Raw genomic sequence first — 16960 nt, forward strand, 5'->3', positions numbered from 1 at the left:
CATAGGCTTCTGGAATTGTAATCTATACGAAAAGAGCTTTTATATTACCATGCTATTTAAATATTGGTATATAATTACTTATCTAAAATTTTAGTTGAAAATTAAAGATTTTGTTGGAAAAACCCTCATTTTCTGGAGAAAATTATCATCGACGTAAATCGAGAAAGACACGTATCTATGCAGAATTTAATTACGGTGAATTTTTATTTAGGTGTTTTTGGTGTAAAGTTAAAATCTTTGGAGTTATAGAGCAAAAATTGAAAAAAAAATACGATTTTCGGGCGCCATTTTGTTTATAAAAAAAGTAGCACACTATCTGCGGACTTTGCAAAACTATATTATTAATATATACAACCATAAGATTCGATTCTAGCAATAAAATTGCTGGTAAATAACTTTTCCTTGTATTTTGCTAATTAGCCCAGAGTAACGATGAAGTAGACCAGATCCCAAATAATGCTCATAGTTCAGATAAATAAAAAAAATTGGAAAGAGAATCCATGCGCATCCTTCACCTAGCATAAAGCCTACACGCTGCTTACTATACGAAGAAGGAAAACAAGAATCAAAGGTAAATTGAGGAAAATTCACAAAAAAAAATGAAAAAAAGTATTAAAAAACTTTTGGGACTGAAATCAATAAACGAAAATAAGTCAAGGACTGGTTAAATCACCAAATAAAATATAATAATAATAATATAATAATAATAATAATAATATGGATAAAAAACAAACACATACTGAGAAAAATAAAAGCACAAAGACTGGTATGAGGAAAAAAAGCTAATCTAGTTAAAGATATAACAAAATGGATACTACAAGGAAAAATAGTAATATAAAGGAAGGTAAAATGGAAGAGAAGAGCAGGTAGAAGATAATTAAAAAAATGGAAGTAACAAACGTAAAAATAAGGTAACATATAGGAGATAATGAAAGCAAATAATGATAAAAATGAAAAAACCCCGTATCATATAATGTGGAAGCAAGATTACAAAATCTAGTAAGCTCACTAAGTGAGCTGATCACTCAATAAAAAAAGCGCGGCACTTGTGGAGTAGGTACCGACAGAAGTGAATACATTTTAGAGGCTCGGACATGTATTATATTCGATTCAATTCGATTGGTTTCTATTTGATTCGATTCGATCATATTCAATTTATTTTATTTAATCTTATTTAATTTTAATTAATTTTGTTTAATATTATTTAATTTTATTCAATATATATATATATATATATATATATATATATATATATAAAACAAAATATGCACAAGATGGAATGCAACCATAGACACGTGTTTCTGACTTATTAGTCGTCATCAGTATGATATAGCTCTCCTTGTTATATATATATATATATATATATATATATATATATATATATATATATATATATATATAAAGTAGTTTGGTATTATTGACTGACAATATGTAGATACAAGTTTTTATTGAGGTTGCAGTCAGTGTAAGGGGCAGGATGAGAGAAACTCTTTGTTACAATCGAGCTTTCGCAAAATTTATTTGCTTCGTCAAGTTTAGCTAAAATGAGTATATAATTATAAATACAATGAAATTAAAGATAAAAGAACATTGTATAAAAAAGCACAAAAACTTACAACGTGAGGTTAGTTCATTAATTTAACATTTCCATAAAACATAATTATATAAAAATATCCTTATTTTAATCGTTTCCAAATTTCAATGTTTTAATTTTTACAATTTCTAATGAAAAATTTTGATTTATTAATTTAGTTCTAAATTTGATTAATGCCAGAAAGACACTCAATTAATGTCAATAAGACATTAAATAGGTATCTGTTTATTTTATTTTAAGTTGTTAAAAACTAGTTTTTTGATTATTACTTACTAGCGTACTTTAAATTATGGAAGGTATAGATAGATATAAGTACATGTTTTGTTGATTATTGTTTTATTAACAAATTAAAGTGGCGTTAATTTTAAAAATTTAATTTTTGAAATTTTGTCTGGGAATTTACTATTCTTTAATTAGAATATCATTTATCGTAATTTTAACAACTTAATATTTATTTAATATTTTTAACAACTTAAAATAAAATAAACATATACCTATTTAATGTCTTATTGACATTAATTGAGTGTCTTTCTGGCATTAATCAAATTTAGAACTAAATTAATAAATCAAAATTTTTCATTAGAAATTGTAAAAATTAAAACATTGAAATTTGGAAACGATTAAAATAAGGATATTTTTATATAATTATGTTTTATGGAAATGTTAAATTAATGAACTAACCTCACGTTGTAAGTTTTTGTGCTTTTTTATACAATGTTCTTTTATCTTTAATTTCATTGTATTTATAATTATATACTCATTTTAGCTAAACTTGACGAAGCAAATAAATTTTGCGAAAGCTCGATTGTAACAAAGAGTTTCTCTCATCCTGCCCCTTACACTGACTGCAACCTCAATAAAAACTTGTATCTATATATATATATATATATATATATATATATATATATATATATATATATATATAATCTAAACCTTTCTACCTAACGGTGTAAGGTGTTTATTTAATATAATTAATTTTATTTATTTTTATTAGGTTTTATTTTATTTTCTTTAATTTAATTTGATTTTTTATAATTTTAGTTAAATTTATTTATTTTTATCTAATTTTATTTATTTTTATTGAATTTTATTAAATTCTACTTAATATTCTTTAATTTTATATATTTTTATTTTAATTTATATAATTCTATTTAATTTTAATTAATTTTATCTAACTTTGTTTGTTATCTAATTTGATTTAATTTGATTTAATTTTATTTAATTTGATTTAATATTTTTAGTTATTTCTATTTAATTTTATTTACTTTATTTTTAATTTTATTTAATTTTCTTCAGTTTTATTTAATTTTAATTAAATTTAATCAGCATATAGAGAGTTGAAACCAAACCGAATCCAGTCAATAAAAAAAAATTCAAAAAAATGTGTCGCACTATATGTTTACAAAAAACTGATCAAATCAACTTCTATGTATAGGGCTGTCATAAATCCACCCCGAAGCCAGTCATGAATAAAAAATTCGGAATCTATATTTAGTTAAAAATCATGTGGCGCATTACATTTTTTGAAAAAATTGAACAGATCACCCCTATAGGGGTGAAACCACCCCAAGCTCAGACAGTAATTTAAAATTCGGGGTCTATCCTGGAAATCACCCTGAAACCAGCAAAAAATAGAAAATTCGGGATCTGTTCTTAGTTTACTAAGAAAGTTAACATATATGTATAGATATGTATAAATAGTAGGGTATACCGCAAGATTACCACTCGCGTCACGATTTTTGAATGACGCCAAATACGATTTTAGTCCCGTTAAAATTCCATACCGAGCGATAAGAAGTATTCACTTCAAAAAGACCAGAGTGAGTGATCAAAAATAAAAACAGAAATAATTATTAAAAGAATGAGGTAGTAAAACTAATATAAACACAGAATATTTATAGTCCAGAGAAATAAGGATTTTCTCAGGATACTGAAATATCCAGGTAGCTGACTACCTTTTTAGTTATTGTAGACCTATAGGAAGAAAATCTACCTGTTTCCTGCCTAGAGTTCGCGTCCGTTTTTAATTATTAACAATTTAGTGCAAAAATCGCCATTTTTTCGATTTTTTGTACTACATTAATAGTTGTCATAAAATCACAAAATTTAATTTTTTAGAACATTGAAAAACCTTCAAAATACCGATTTTTAAAAGTTAAAATCTTAATTTGTTGCTTCGCAAAATACACAATAAATGAAAATCGTTATTTGTTAATAACTTTTACTAAAACTAACTAAGAACTTTAGTGTTTCACCCAAAGTTGGGTATTGGGGTACTTAACAAACCCTCAAAATTTGAGACCGATCCATTACTTATTTTAAAAGTTATTCTATTTGTTTATCCCAGAGACCTTTGTTTTGCAATAACATAAGACAGAAACTAATAAAGATAGAGCAATTATGCGTATGCCAAATGAAAGTAGAAGAGCGATACTGTCAAAATGTATCCCATCATTTTCTGGATGAACACTAGGAATTGAGCAGAGAAAGGGGCAATACAGATTGTTTAGGTCGCTCTTCCTATACTGTAGGTAGAAAAAAAGCACTATTAGTCCACTGAAATATTCTCAACTGCTCAAAATTGGCAAAGAAGACGAAAACCTTTTGCAAATATGTTTTCGACCCTCAGGAATCCGAATCTGAAATTAGTTTTGCGAGAAAATGCCGGAAAAATCGTAAAATAGAGCTTTCTGCAGTTTTCTTGAAAACTACAATAGCTAGCGGGAAAATAATCAAACCATCGTGTTTATTGGACGATTTTACATAAAAATAGATGTGCTTTTTTTGCGAAAAAATGCCGGAAAATCCGGAAAAATCGTAAAATAGAGATTTTTCGCAATTTTCTCGACAACTACAGTAGCTAGCGGAAAAATAATTAAACCATCGTGTTTATTGGACGATTTTACATAAAAATAGATGTGCTTTTTTGCGAGAAAATGCCGGGAAATCCGGAAAAATCGTAAAATAGAGATTTTCCGCAATTTTCTCGAAAACTACAGTGGCTAGCGGAAAAAAAATCAAACCATGGTGTTTATTGGACGATTTTACATAAAAATAGATGTGCTTTTTTGCGAGAAAATGCAATTAAATTTGGAAAATTGTAAAATAGGAGATTTTACGCAATTTTCTCGAAAACTACAGTAGCTAGCGGAAAAATAATTAAACCATCGTGTTTATTGGACGATTTAACATAAGAATAGATGTTTACTAAAAAATAAAAGTAATGCCAACGATAAGGAATTAAATTCTTGTGTAAAGTGATAAAAACTTGTGTGATATCGAATATAAACAAAGCAGGTTTTACAGTAGATGGAAACAAAACAATATAATATTATTGTGAATGGTGTATTTCTGCAGGAAAATAAAGCATATTAATAAACAGAATCAGCTGAAAGTAGAAAACTTTATTATAATATAATTAATGTTATTATAAACAGATAACCGGGGCCGGATTTTGATTTTTACCTAGGAATAAAAGTGCTGGAAAATTAGTAACGGCCAGCGCGGGCGCGGGTGGGAATTTGAACTGTGAGTAGAAACGAAACTTCACCCGTGACGCATTGACTAATAACTCTAGCACGAAAACTAACTAGGAATTAAGAACAATGAGTTCAGATAGCGAATTAGCTGATGAAATGAAAAGGAGAAGGGAATAGGAGGAACGTGATGAAAATGATGAGAGAATTAGCAATGGATATAAAAGACATAAAAAAAGAACAATATAGATCTGGAGACGAAATCACACAACTAAAGAATGAAATTAAAGAACCGAAAGATCAACAAAGCGGCTACAAAGATGAAATAAAAAAGCTGCGAGAAACAAACGAAAAAGCTATAAAACGAATAGGTCAATTAGAAAAAGAAATTAGTAAAGCAAATGAAAAAATAGAGAAATTGGAAAATGAAAGAAAGAGGAAAAATGTAATAATCATCATCATCAATGATGCTACAGCCCTATGAAAGAGCCTCGACCGTCCCAAGTCTATTACGCCAGTCAGTCCTATCCATTGCCAACCGTTGCCAGTTTGCTGCGCCTATTTTTCTCCCATCCTCATCTACGTCATCTTTCCATCTAAGTTTTGGCCTACCCCTATTTCTACTTCCCACCGGTTGTGACATAAGGATTCTTCTAGGAGGGTTGTTATGCTGTGATCTTGCTAGATGTCCTGCCCATCTTAGTCTTCCTATTCTTATAAGAGATACTACGTCTTAATTACTATTCTCTCCATCTGTTCAGTATTACTTCGTCGCGTACTAAATTCCTTACATTTTTGCTTTTTTAGTGTACAGGTTTTCTTTGGAACCCCCTTTTCTCATTTTTTTACTCCTTGATATAAGTTTCTGACTTCTTCATTTTTATAGTTTTCCTCTATGCATTTCAATTTATCTTCGTTGTACTTTCTTTTCTTTGCTCTTATGATTCTTTTAGTTCGTTTTCTTTGTTCTTTGTATTTTATCTCCATCTCTGGTGTTTTCACTTGCATCATTTTGAGTCTTAACTTATTTCTTTCATCCAGTTCTATTTTACATTCCTTATCAAACCATTCTTTGAATCCATCTTTTATATTTCTATTACTGACTTGCGCTACTTTGGTCATATATACTTTTATTTGCGTCCATTTTTGGTCGATGTTTCCATTTTCTGCAATATTTTCCAGTTCTCTAGTGACTAGTCTTTCATATTTACTTTGTTCTTCTTCTGACAGTAGTCTAATAGGTTTAGTTACTTTGTACCTTTTTTGTCTGTTGGTTTCTAAGAACTGGTATAACCTGTTTCAGTTGTATTCTGACCATAAAGTGATCTGTGTCTGCATCTGGTCCTCTATATGTTCTTATGTTCTTTATACATTTTCCATGTCTTTTTCGACGAGCACATGATCTACTTGGTTTATGGTTTTCCCATGTGGTGATCTCCATGTTCCTTGGTATATTCTTTTGTGTTGAAAGTACGTGCTCATAACGATCATGTTTCTTTCTTTTGCAAAATCTATTAAGAGGTGACCATTTTCATTCGTTGTTTCATGCAGACTTTATTTTCCTATGGTGGGTGTATATATTTCTTCTTTTCCTATTTTGGCATGAGCATCACCTAGTACTATTTTTATATCGTATTTGGGAATATTTTCGAATACTGTATCTATTTGACTGTAGAAGTCTTCATTTATCTCTATGTTTTTCTCTTCAGTCGGTGCATCTCTCTCTCTCTCTCTCTCTTATCGTTTCCCCATTACTGAAGATCGTGATTTCTTCCAATATTCCTAACAATCTTTCTCCATTGGTCTCTATTTTCAGCTACTCTAAGAGCTTCGCAGAATGAGTTTCCAGCTGAATTCTTTATTTGATCGGACCATCTAGTTGGTGAGCGTCCTCTTGATCTTCTTCCCGGAACGTTTTCAGAGACTATTAATCTCTCCAAACTGTCGTCACCTCTGCGAACCACGTGACCAAAGAATTGCAGAATTCGTTGCAGACATATTGTGGACAGCCTTTTTAATATTGAGTTGGTTTAGAATGGAAACGTTTGTTCTATGAGCTGTCTATGGTATGCGCAGCATTCTTCTCCAGCACCACATCTCAAAGGCATCAATTTTTTGGCGCTCGCATGCGCGAAGAGTCCAAGTCTCTGCTCCGTATAGAAATATTGAGAATACAAGGGCATTCACCAGTCTGATCTTGATATTTTAAGAATAGATATGTCTTTCCAAACTTTAGTTAGGCGACTCATCGCATTTTTTGCCATACCAATACGTCTCCGAACTTCAGCTTCACAGTTGCCATCGTTAGTTATACTAGACCCGAGATAGACAAAGGTGTTTACTATCTGGTATTCCTGTAACATGTTAGTCAGTTGAATAGTGTCGAATCTGTCGACCACCATTATTTTGTCTTAGCTTTATTGATTTTCAGACCAACTTTATTGCTTTCGCGCTCAACTCTTCGCAGAAGATCAAACATTTCTTGCTCATTTGCTGCTATAAGTGTAGTGTCATCAGCAAATCTCAAGTTGGAGATTTTCCTATCCTTCTAAAGGCCCATCCTTCTAAAACCATCCTCATGACATGTTCACCATAAATGTTAAATAAGTCAGGTGACAACACGCATCGTTGTCTAACACCTCTCTCGGTCTTGAATTGGTTTGAGAACTTCTGATCTAGTCGTAATGTCGCTATATTAGACTGGTACAGATTTTTAATAAGTGTCATCAGGTGCATTGGTGTGCCCATTTCTATTAAAATTGACCACAGATTTATCCAGCTTACACAATCAAATGCCTTTTGGTAGTCAACGAAGCACATAATCATAGGTACTTGAAAATCTCTAGACTTTTCAATAAGTTGTCTCAGGTTCAGGATTTGTTCCCTTGTACCTTCACCCTTTACAAATCCCGCTTGCTCCTGAGGTATTTGGTAATGTAGATAGGATTTTAATCTGTTCTTGATGATATGCAACAAGATTTTACTAGCATGTGTTATTAGTGACAGTGTGCGGTAGTTTTCACATCTGGTAGTAGTTCCTTTTTTGTAACAAGTCGTTAGAAACAGTGGAAAATGAGGTAGCTAGTAGAGTAGTAGTAGAGTAAAATATACTGGTTTAGCAAATTACAATGTTTTAAGGTAATACAGTAGGGATAAACAGGTAGCCAAAACGTGTTCCAAGATTGTCACTATAATTTTGAATATTTTTTTGTGTAGCGGGATATAAATTGAGGTGTAGCAATCAGATGGCCATTTTCCTGAATTCCAAACAGCGACACAGATAGAATGGATGATATGTAGTCCTTTGTCACCTAGTAACTGTAGTATTTCACATGGTATTGAATCAATGCCTGGGGATTTATTTCTCTTTAGTGATTTAATTGTATCTTTGACTTCAGCGAGTAAGACAGTAGGTTTTCTAGGGTAGTTAGAGGGCCACTGATTTTCTGCTGATACCTCGTTATTTTTATATAGCTCGTCACAGTAGTTTCGCCATTTTTCCAATATTTCGTCAGTATCAGTCTTTAGATTACCTTCCTTATCTATTACAGACCACGTTTGAGGTTTAAATTCTCTGGTAAGGAGTTTGATCTTCTGGAATAAATCCCTCGGTTCATTTCGACAGCCATGTTCCTCTATCTCTCTGCATATTTGAGAGATGTAATCAGCTTTGTCTTTACGGCACAGTTTTTTGATTTCTTTCGATAACTCTCTGTATTCATCGTTTGTTCCGTGTCTAGCTTTGTGTTATTTTCTGCGATGAATAACAGTCCACGTATTATCGGATATCCGTGGCTTACGGCCAGTGGAAACCGCTGTCTCACAGTCTTTTGTAGCCTCGATTACCTTATCTTTGAAATAAATCCAAATGCTTTCAGGTTCACTATCTACTTGGTCTAAAGAGAGGGCTTCTTCTAGGTTGTGTTGGAAGTCATTGATTTTTGATGGATTTGGAGACATGACTTTTCTCTGGGGTCTTCTTTTGGGAACTTTAAAAACGAAGTCGAACGTTCAATACCAGGAGTTGATGATCGCTTCCACAGTCTGCGCCAGGATATGTTTTACAGTTGATGGCCGACGACTTCCATCTTGATCTTATTAGGATGTAGTCTATTTGATTCCTTGTTGTTTCTACATTCTAGGTCTATGATGTTGATCTACAAGATGTTGTTCTACACAGAACTCCACTAGACGGTCCCCATTCTCATTTCTCTGTCCTATCCATTTTTGCCCAGCACTCCTTCAATATTTTCATTAGATGACCCCACTTTGGCGTTAAAATCTCCTAAAATTATGGTGAGTTCACGTTTCATATATTCGCGTGAATAGCGCGAACAGTTTCTTCTAGACGACCATAGAACCTGTTGATGTCTTCTTCTTGTGCAGCTGTTGTAGGAGCGTATACCTAGACAAGGTGTAGGGTATTGGTGGATATTCTCATTTTAAGGGATATTATCCTGCCATCAATAGTATTATATCCAATTACGCAGTAGTTAAGTTTAGAGGGTACAATTATTGCGACTTCATTTGTACTTTTGTTATCTGGGCCTGAAAAATAGACGACGTTGCCAGCAGTTGTTTTAAAATGCCCTTTACCTCTCCAGTGAGTTTCAGAGAGTCCCAGTATTGAAAGATTGTGGTCTGCCATTTCTTTTTCAATTATGTGTAACTTTCCTGGGTTTTGGATCAGTCCTTGGACGTTCCATGTACCAATTCGCTGACATTTTCTTAAATTAAATGAAAATATGGATTCAGTCTCACAATTTCTGCCAGGTGCCTGGTCCCTCACACCTTGGCAGCCGGTAGCAAATTTCACACCATCCGAACCGGAACCGAGATGGCGTGAGTCGGGTTGCTACACATTCCATCTTCACTTACTGAAATTGTCATCGTTATGGGAAGAAATTCTCTTGGGAAAATAGTGCAGTGGTTTCCCTTTGAATTCTGCAACGCTGTATATGTGCCGTTTCTGTGGCTATAATTCTCGCCGCATGGTCAGTTTTGTAACAACCAGCTGCCACTATCCAACCTATCACCATGTCTGGCTACCCTCACTTAGTTTAGCCTGCAGACCAATGCAGTTGCCCGGGATGTGGCACGTGGAGCCATGAGTGGTGAGAGTTGAGTGCCTTATGAGGACCAGTTATCAAAAACAATCTCCCGTCGATGACGTTTCATGTGGTCGTTCCAATAAAAGGTGCTACCTCTATAACACATTCTTACACCCCACATCGGTGCATATATGTTTAAAAATGTTATTTTTTGGTATTTTCCTCTTATTCTTAGTATGTATATTCTCTCTGAAATTGGTTTAAAGTCAACGATTAGATCTTTCAGCTTTTTGTTTACTACAAATCCTGTGCCTAACATTCTATTTTCCCCTCCGCTATTGAAAAATAAATAGTCATTTATTTCCATTGAGTTTTGGCCTAGTTGTTTCGTTTCTTGTAGTGCTACTATTTCGAATTTATATTTTTTGCATTCATCTACTAGGTGTTTCAGTTTTCCTTCTTCTTATGTTCCTCTTACATTCCGTGTTCCTACTAATATATGTTCGTTTACGGGCTTCTTTTCATTAATAATCTGTACACTTTGTCTATTCCGTGTACCTTTACTTTGCCATGTCGTTTCTGTTATTTCAGTCTGCTTTAGTTGTATTGCTAGTTTTTTGGTTGTATATTTTTCTCTTTTATGAGTTGTTGTTGACTGCTATTCCATGTCTATATTTCACCATTAATGATTAGCTTCTGGTATCCTATTTTTACATTTTTTCCATTATGCCTCTCTACCATAGCCTTGCTTCTAATTTCTTTCTGGATAATTCTATCTTCTTTTGACATATTTCATTACTTCTATTTTGTTTTTCACGCTGTTAAGTTCCACTATGACAGTATTTTCTCCTATTTTCCGTGCTCCATTTACATCTACTGAAAGTTGTAGCTCTTTTTCTATAAAATTCTCCACAGCCCCTCGTAAAACTTTCTGATCATTTGTATCAATTTTTATTCCTTGTATTATTACATTTTTTAAGACGTAGTATCTCTTATAAGAATAGGAAGACTAAGATGGGCAGGACATCTAGCAAGATCACAGCATAACAACCCTCCTAGAAGAATCCTTATGTCACAACCGGTGGGAAGTAGAAATAGGGGTAGGCCAAAACTTAGATGGAAAGATGGCGTAGATGAGGATGGGAGAAAAATAGGCGCAGCAAACTGGCAACGGTTGGCAATGGATAGGACTGACTGGCGTAATAGACTTGGGAAGGTGGAGGCTCTTTCATAGGGCTGTAGCACCATTGATGATGATGATTATTACATTTTTCCTCTTTCTTTCATTTTCCAATTTCTCTATTTTTTTCATTTGCTTTACTAATCTCTTTTTCTAATTGACCTATTTGTTTTATAGCGTTTTCGTTTGTTTCTCGCAGCTTTTTTATTTCATCTTTGTAGCCGCTTTGTTGATCTTTCAGTTCTTTAATTTCATTTTTTAGTTGTGTGATTTCGTCTCCAGATCTATATTGTTCTTTTTTTATGTCTTTTATATCCATTGCTAATTCTCTCATCATTTTCATCATTTGTTCCATTTCGCTTATGTTTTCTTCACCTGTTTTTTGTGATGATATAGCTGTTCTTTTTTATTTTTGGCTGGGATGTTCCTCCTCTTCCTTTCTCCTTTTCATTTCATCAACTAATTCGCTATCTGAACTCATTGTTCTTAACTCCTAGTTATTTTTCGTGCTAGAGTTATTAGTCAATGCGTCACGGGTGAAGTTTCGTGGAGAACTCTACTCACAGTTCAAATTCCCACCCGCGCCCGCGCTGGCCATTACTAATTTTCCAGCACTTTTATTCCTAGGTAAAAATAAAAATCCGGCCCTGGTTATCTGTTTATAATAACATTAATTATATTATAATAAAGCTTTCTGCTTTCCGCTGATTCTGTTTATTAATAAGCTTTATTTTCCTGTAGAAATACTCCATTCACAATAATATTATATTGTTTTGTTTCCACCTACTGTAAAACCTGCTTTGTTTATATTCGATATCACACAAGTTTTTACCACTTTACACAAGAATTTAATTCCTTATCGTTGGGATTACTTTTACTTTTTAGTAAACATCTATTCTTATGTAAAATCGTCCAATAAACACGATGGATTAATTATTTTTTCCGCTAGCTACTGTAGTTTTCGAGAGAATTGCGGAAAATCTCTATTTTACGATTTTTCCGGATTTCCCGGCATTTTCTCGCAAAAACGCACATCTATTTTTATGTAAAATCGTCCAATAAACACGATGGTTTAATTATTTTTCCGCTAGCTACTGTAGTTGTCGAGAAAATTGCGAAAAATCTCTATTTTACGATTTTTCCGGATTTCCCGGCATTTTCTCGCAAAAAAGCACATCTATTTATATGTAAAATCGTCCAATAAACACGATGGTTTGATTATTTTCCCACTAGCTATTGTAGTTTTCAAGAAAACTGCAGAAAAGCTCTATTTTACGATTTTTCCGGATTTCCCGATATTTTCTCGCAAAACTAGTTTCAGATTCGGATTCCTGAGGGTCGAAAACATATTTGCAAAAGGTTTTCGTCTTCTTTGCCAATTTTGAGCAGTTGAGAATATTTCAGTGGACTACTATGGCATATAAGTAATTATAATGATCCAAACTACATCAGCACTGATTAAAAATTTGAGATTATTATTTAAAATTGATACTTACAAATTGACTATAAACGGATGTCTAATTTCTTTTAGGATGCTCTTTTCATTTTTAACATGTTCCACTTGTTTCAGCCTTATAACATCAGCAAGACACAATACCTTCATGGCACCATATTCCTCGGTCTCTTTATTCTTGCATAGAAGAACTCTACCAAAGGTTCCAGTTCCTGAAACAAAACGAAATATTATACATTTTGATTGAAGATTACAGATAATTATTTAGTCTGTTATATTTTCTACAAAATAGTTAAATATTATTTCATATGGAATTAAACCACCATACAGGGTGATCAACTTCTGTGACAAAGTCCAATACATTTGTTATTTTACAATATATGAATAAAAGTTGTTAATAAAAGTTATAGACACATTTAATGTACACATTTTAAAATTAGTGAGAAATATACAGGGTCCTCCATAACACGGTGCCAAACCAAAGTTATGTTTTTTTAAATGGCACACCCTGTATTTTATTCAAAATCTGGTTTCTCTACATTTTTCTGATTCTAGAGATATAAAACTTGTCTAGGGTTATACTGAGTGTTTCAAAGTAACGGGCACTTTTATTAAAAAATCATAGTGATTTGATCGCCCTGTATGTTTCTATTGGTGTAATATGAACTTATTTTTTTAATGCTTTTGACTGTCAATATTGAAGTAGTTTTGCAACAATGTACAATTTATTTATAACTACACAAATTGTATACAGGGTAAGTCAAAATGTAAATACAAGATTTTTTTCATAATTTTAAATGGAACACCCTGTGTTTTATATTATTATCGAAAAGTTCTATAACTATACTTACATATCTTTTAAATATTCCCTATACCTATAGTTATTAATTTTCGAGATATTTTAGTTTTATTGTTGATAACAACATGTATTACTTAGTTATTAATAACAATACTTTAATTTATTAAAATTTATTAAAAAAACTAAATTAAATAAAAAAAATGTTCAACGTACTTCTTATGTTATAAAAGGTGTTCAAAATGACCTCCCATAACGTCTACACAAGCCTGGAAACGAGTTTCGAAAGACCTACACTGATGTTTGTAAGCATTTGTTGTGTGACATTTTGAAAGGCGTTTTGAATCCTTATTTTCATATCGTCAACTATTTGTCCTATACACTACGTCTTTAATATAACCCCAAAAAAAGAAGTCAACATCGTTTAATTCTAGTGATATGGGCGGCCAGTAAACTGGCCCATCTCTTCTTATCCATCTTTCAGGAAATAGCTCATCGAGTTCACCGTTGACAAGTGCGTTGTGGTGAGCAGGGGCTCCGTCGTGAAGGTACCACATATGTTGGCGCATGTTTAATGGAACATTTTTAAGAAAGATAGGTAAATGATTCACTAGAAAATTTAAATAAACCTCACCATTTACCGATTCCTCAAAGAAAAAAGGACCTAAATTGCCTATGATTCCACCCCAAACATTTAAGGACCATCTCGTTTGACTATGTATCTGAGCACAGTACGGATTGGTTGTGGAATAATAATGAAAATTGTGTCTGTTTACACTACCATTTTTGTGGAATGTTGCCCCGTCTCCAAAAAAAAAGAACAAACTGAAAAAAATCTCTCTGTATAACTATTTGTTGTTGTGACCATTGACAAAATTGTACTCTTCGTTCAAAATCATCCCCAACAAGTTCCTGATGTAATTGTATATGATATGGGTGCATGTTGTTTTCCTTGAGTATGTTTTGGATAGATCCATAACTTATATCTTGATCTCTTGTAATATTTTGAATACTTGTATGAGGATTTTCTGTAACAGGCAGTAAAACATTTAATTCATTTTCATCCGTAATAATGATTTTTGTTTTTCCCTTTGCTTCATAAACAGAACCAGTACGATTAAACTTGTCTAATAAGTTGTCAAATGCTCTCTTATTTGTTGTTGACGCTATGGACACCGTTCCTTATAAATTCTTGTGGCAACTAATGAGTTTTTAAACACTCTCCTAAAATCCATATCATGTCTGTCATTTCTTCACGACTAAAATTCATTGTTAGGTAACAATTATAACAATATGGCAAACAATTATAATCAATAACAAAAATAAATACGTACAGATAATTAAAATCTTACATCTGACAGTTCTTGTGTCAATTATTTCAAAGCCACCTTAAACAAGAACTTGCAGCAATTTATATTTCCCATTTCTTCGCGGAAAATGAATATCATTTTGTTAGTAAATATAAAATTATCGTTATTGTATAGAATTTACCATAAAATTGGAGAAAAAATGAAATTCAGTTTAATTTTAATTATGATTAACAAACTCATTGGATGTTTCTAATATTAAGGGTAATTAATTTACTGTAATAAACGTATCTATGAGTTATCAAAAATTCAACTAAAATATCTCGAAAACTAATAACTTTAGGTATAGGGAATATTTAAAAGATATGCAAGTATAATGAAAGAACTTTTCGATGGTAATATAAAATACAGGGTGTTCCATTTAAAAATATGAAGAAAATCTTTTATTTGCATTTTGACTTACCCTGTATACAATTTGTGTAGTGATAAAAAAATTGTACGTTGTTGCAAAACTACTTTAATAATGACAGTCAAGAGCAGTAAAAAAATAAGTTTATACTTTACTGTTAGAATCATACAGGGCGATCAAATCAGTATGATTTTTTGATAAAAGTGCTCATAACTTTGAAACACTCAGTATAACCCTAGACAAGTGTTACATCTTTCTAGTCAAAAAAATGTAGAGAAACTAGATTTTAAATAAAATACAGGGGGTTCCATTTAAAAAAACCTAACTTTGGTTTGGCACCGTGTTATGGAGGACCTTGTATATTTCTCACTAATTTTAAAATGTGTACAATAAAGGTGTCTATAACTTTTATTAACAACTTTTTTCATATATTTTATAATACCAGATATATTGGGCTTTGTCACAGAAGTTGATCACCCTGTATAATTAGATGTGATATTAATAAAAGTTAGTGATAACTAAAAAGATCTAAAGATCTAGACCTAATTTAGATCTAACTAAAAATATTAAAGGTAAAATCATTTGGTAGTTTTACAGACCACAGTAGTACTAAGTGGAAATTTATTGGAGACTGGAGAAATAAAGATTATGTTCGGGAATCTTTAGAATTCTTAAAAAATAATATCTTGGCAACAGGAAACCAATTTGTAGGCTATTGATTATGTACTATAGAAAGGAACTACAACGTTAACGTGGTTTTATTATTTCATATGGTCAATGAATCTCCATTTATGAAAAAACCGCGGAGTGCTACCATTTAAAGGGGTGCGTTTTTGAGAAATGGGTGAATTAGTCCATGGGCACAGGTTACATTAGGGTGAGTTCTATGCACTTTTGGTACAAACACGTCTACATAAAAATTGTTCCTGGTTAAATTTCCTATGTAAATATAACTTTTTAAAGTCAAAGATACTTTTTTTACAGAAATATATTCAAAAGAAAAAGCACAAAGAAACCCAAAAGAAAGAAATTTTGTTTTTTGTCCCATAACTTTTGTCCACGGAGATATAGGTATAGACATTGCTTTACAGAAAAAAAACTTACATATTTTTTCTTTAAAATTATGTTTGGAAGAGGTCATTAGGATTTACAGTTTTCGAAATATGATTTTTCAAAGTTCACCACTCACAGCAATTTTGGACAATTTTCCTTGTTATTTCGCAAATATTGTTCTGTAACTTTTTTCTACGTAGCTTTAGACATATGCAATGGTACATGTAAGAGGAAGAGAAATTAATTATCTTTAAAATGTTCTACTGCATAATGTTGTACGACTTCTTTTAAAGAGGTTATCTTTTTCAAGACTTTATACTTTTAACGAGTTTTTATATTTTTTACGATTATTTTTTAAATTTCCCATTATAACTTTTTTTTTTCTACATTTAGGTAGGTATATATTATATAATAAAAAAGAAAGCTAATTCTGTTTACTTTAAAATGGTGTATTATAAAAATTCTAGGATTATTTTTGAATAAGATATGCTTTTTCAAAATGTAATAAGTACTTGCAACGATTTTTGATTTTAGGATTATTTTTTAAATTCCTTTTATGTGATTGTGTGCTATGACTGAATTTTGTTTTTTATAGGTAATACTTTGGATCCACTTGACTCGGCCGGGCAAACTTCAAAATA

At 31.9% G+C, this 16960-nt stretch overlaps 1 protein-coding gene across 1 annotated transcript in view; it reads right to left on the reverse strand.

Annotated features, from left to right (window-relative positions):
• Positions 1–16960, reverse strand: part of LOC114343985 (cAMP-dependent protein kinase catalytic subunit 3) — a 314216-nt gene that overhangs the window by 69933 nt on the left and 227323 nt on the right. The window contains exon 3 of the mRNA XM_028294844.2: positions 12798–12966. Within this exon, the coding sequence (XP_028150645.1) occupies positions 12798–12966 (169 nt within the window). The remainder of the gene's footprint in view (positions 1–12797; positions 12967–16960) is intronic.

The sequence above is a fragment of the Diabrotica virgifera genome, chromosome 2, assembly GCF_917563875.1.
Source record: "Diabrotica virgifera virgifera chromosome 2, PGI_DIABVI_V3a".
Lineage (NCBI taxonomy): Eukaryota > Metazoa > Arthropoda > Insecta > Coleoptera > Chrysomelidae > Diabrotica > Diabrotica virgifera.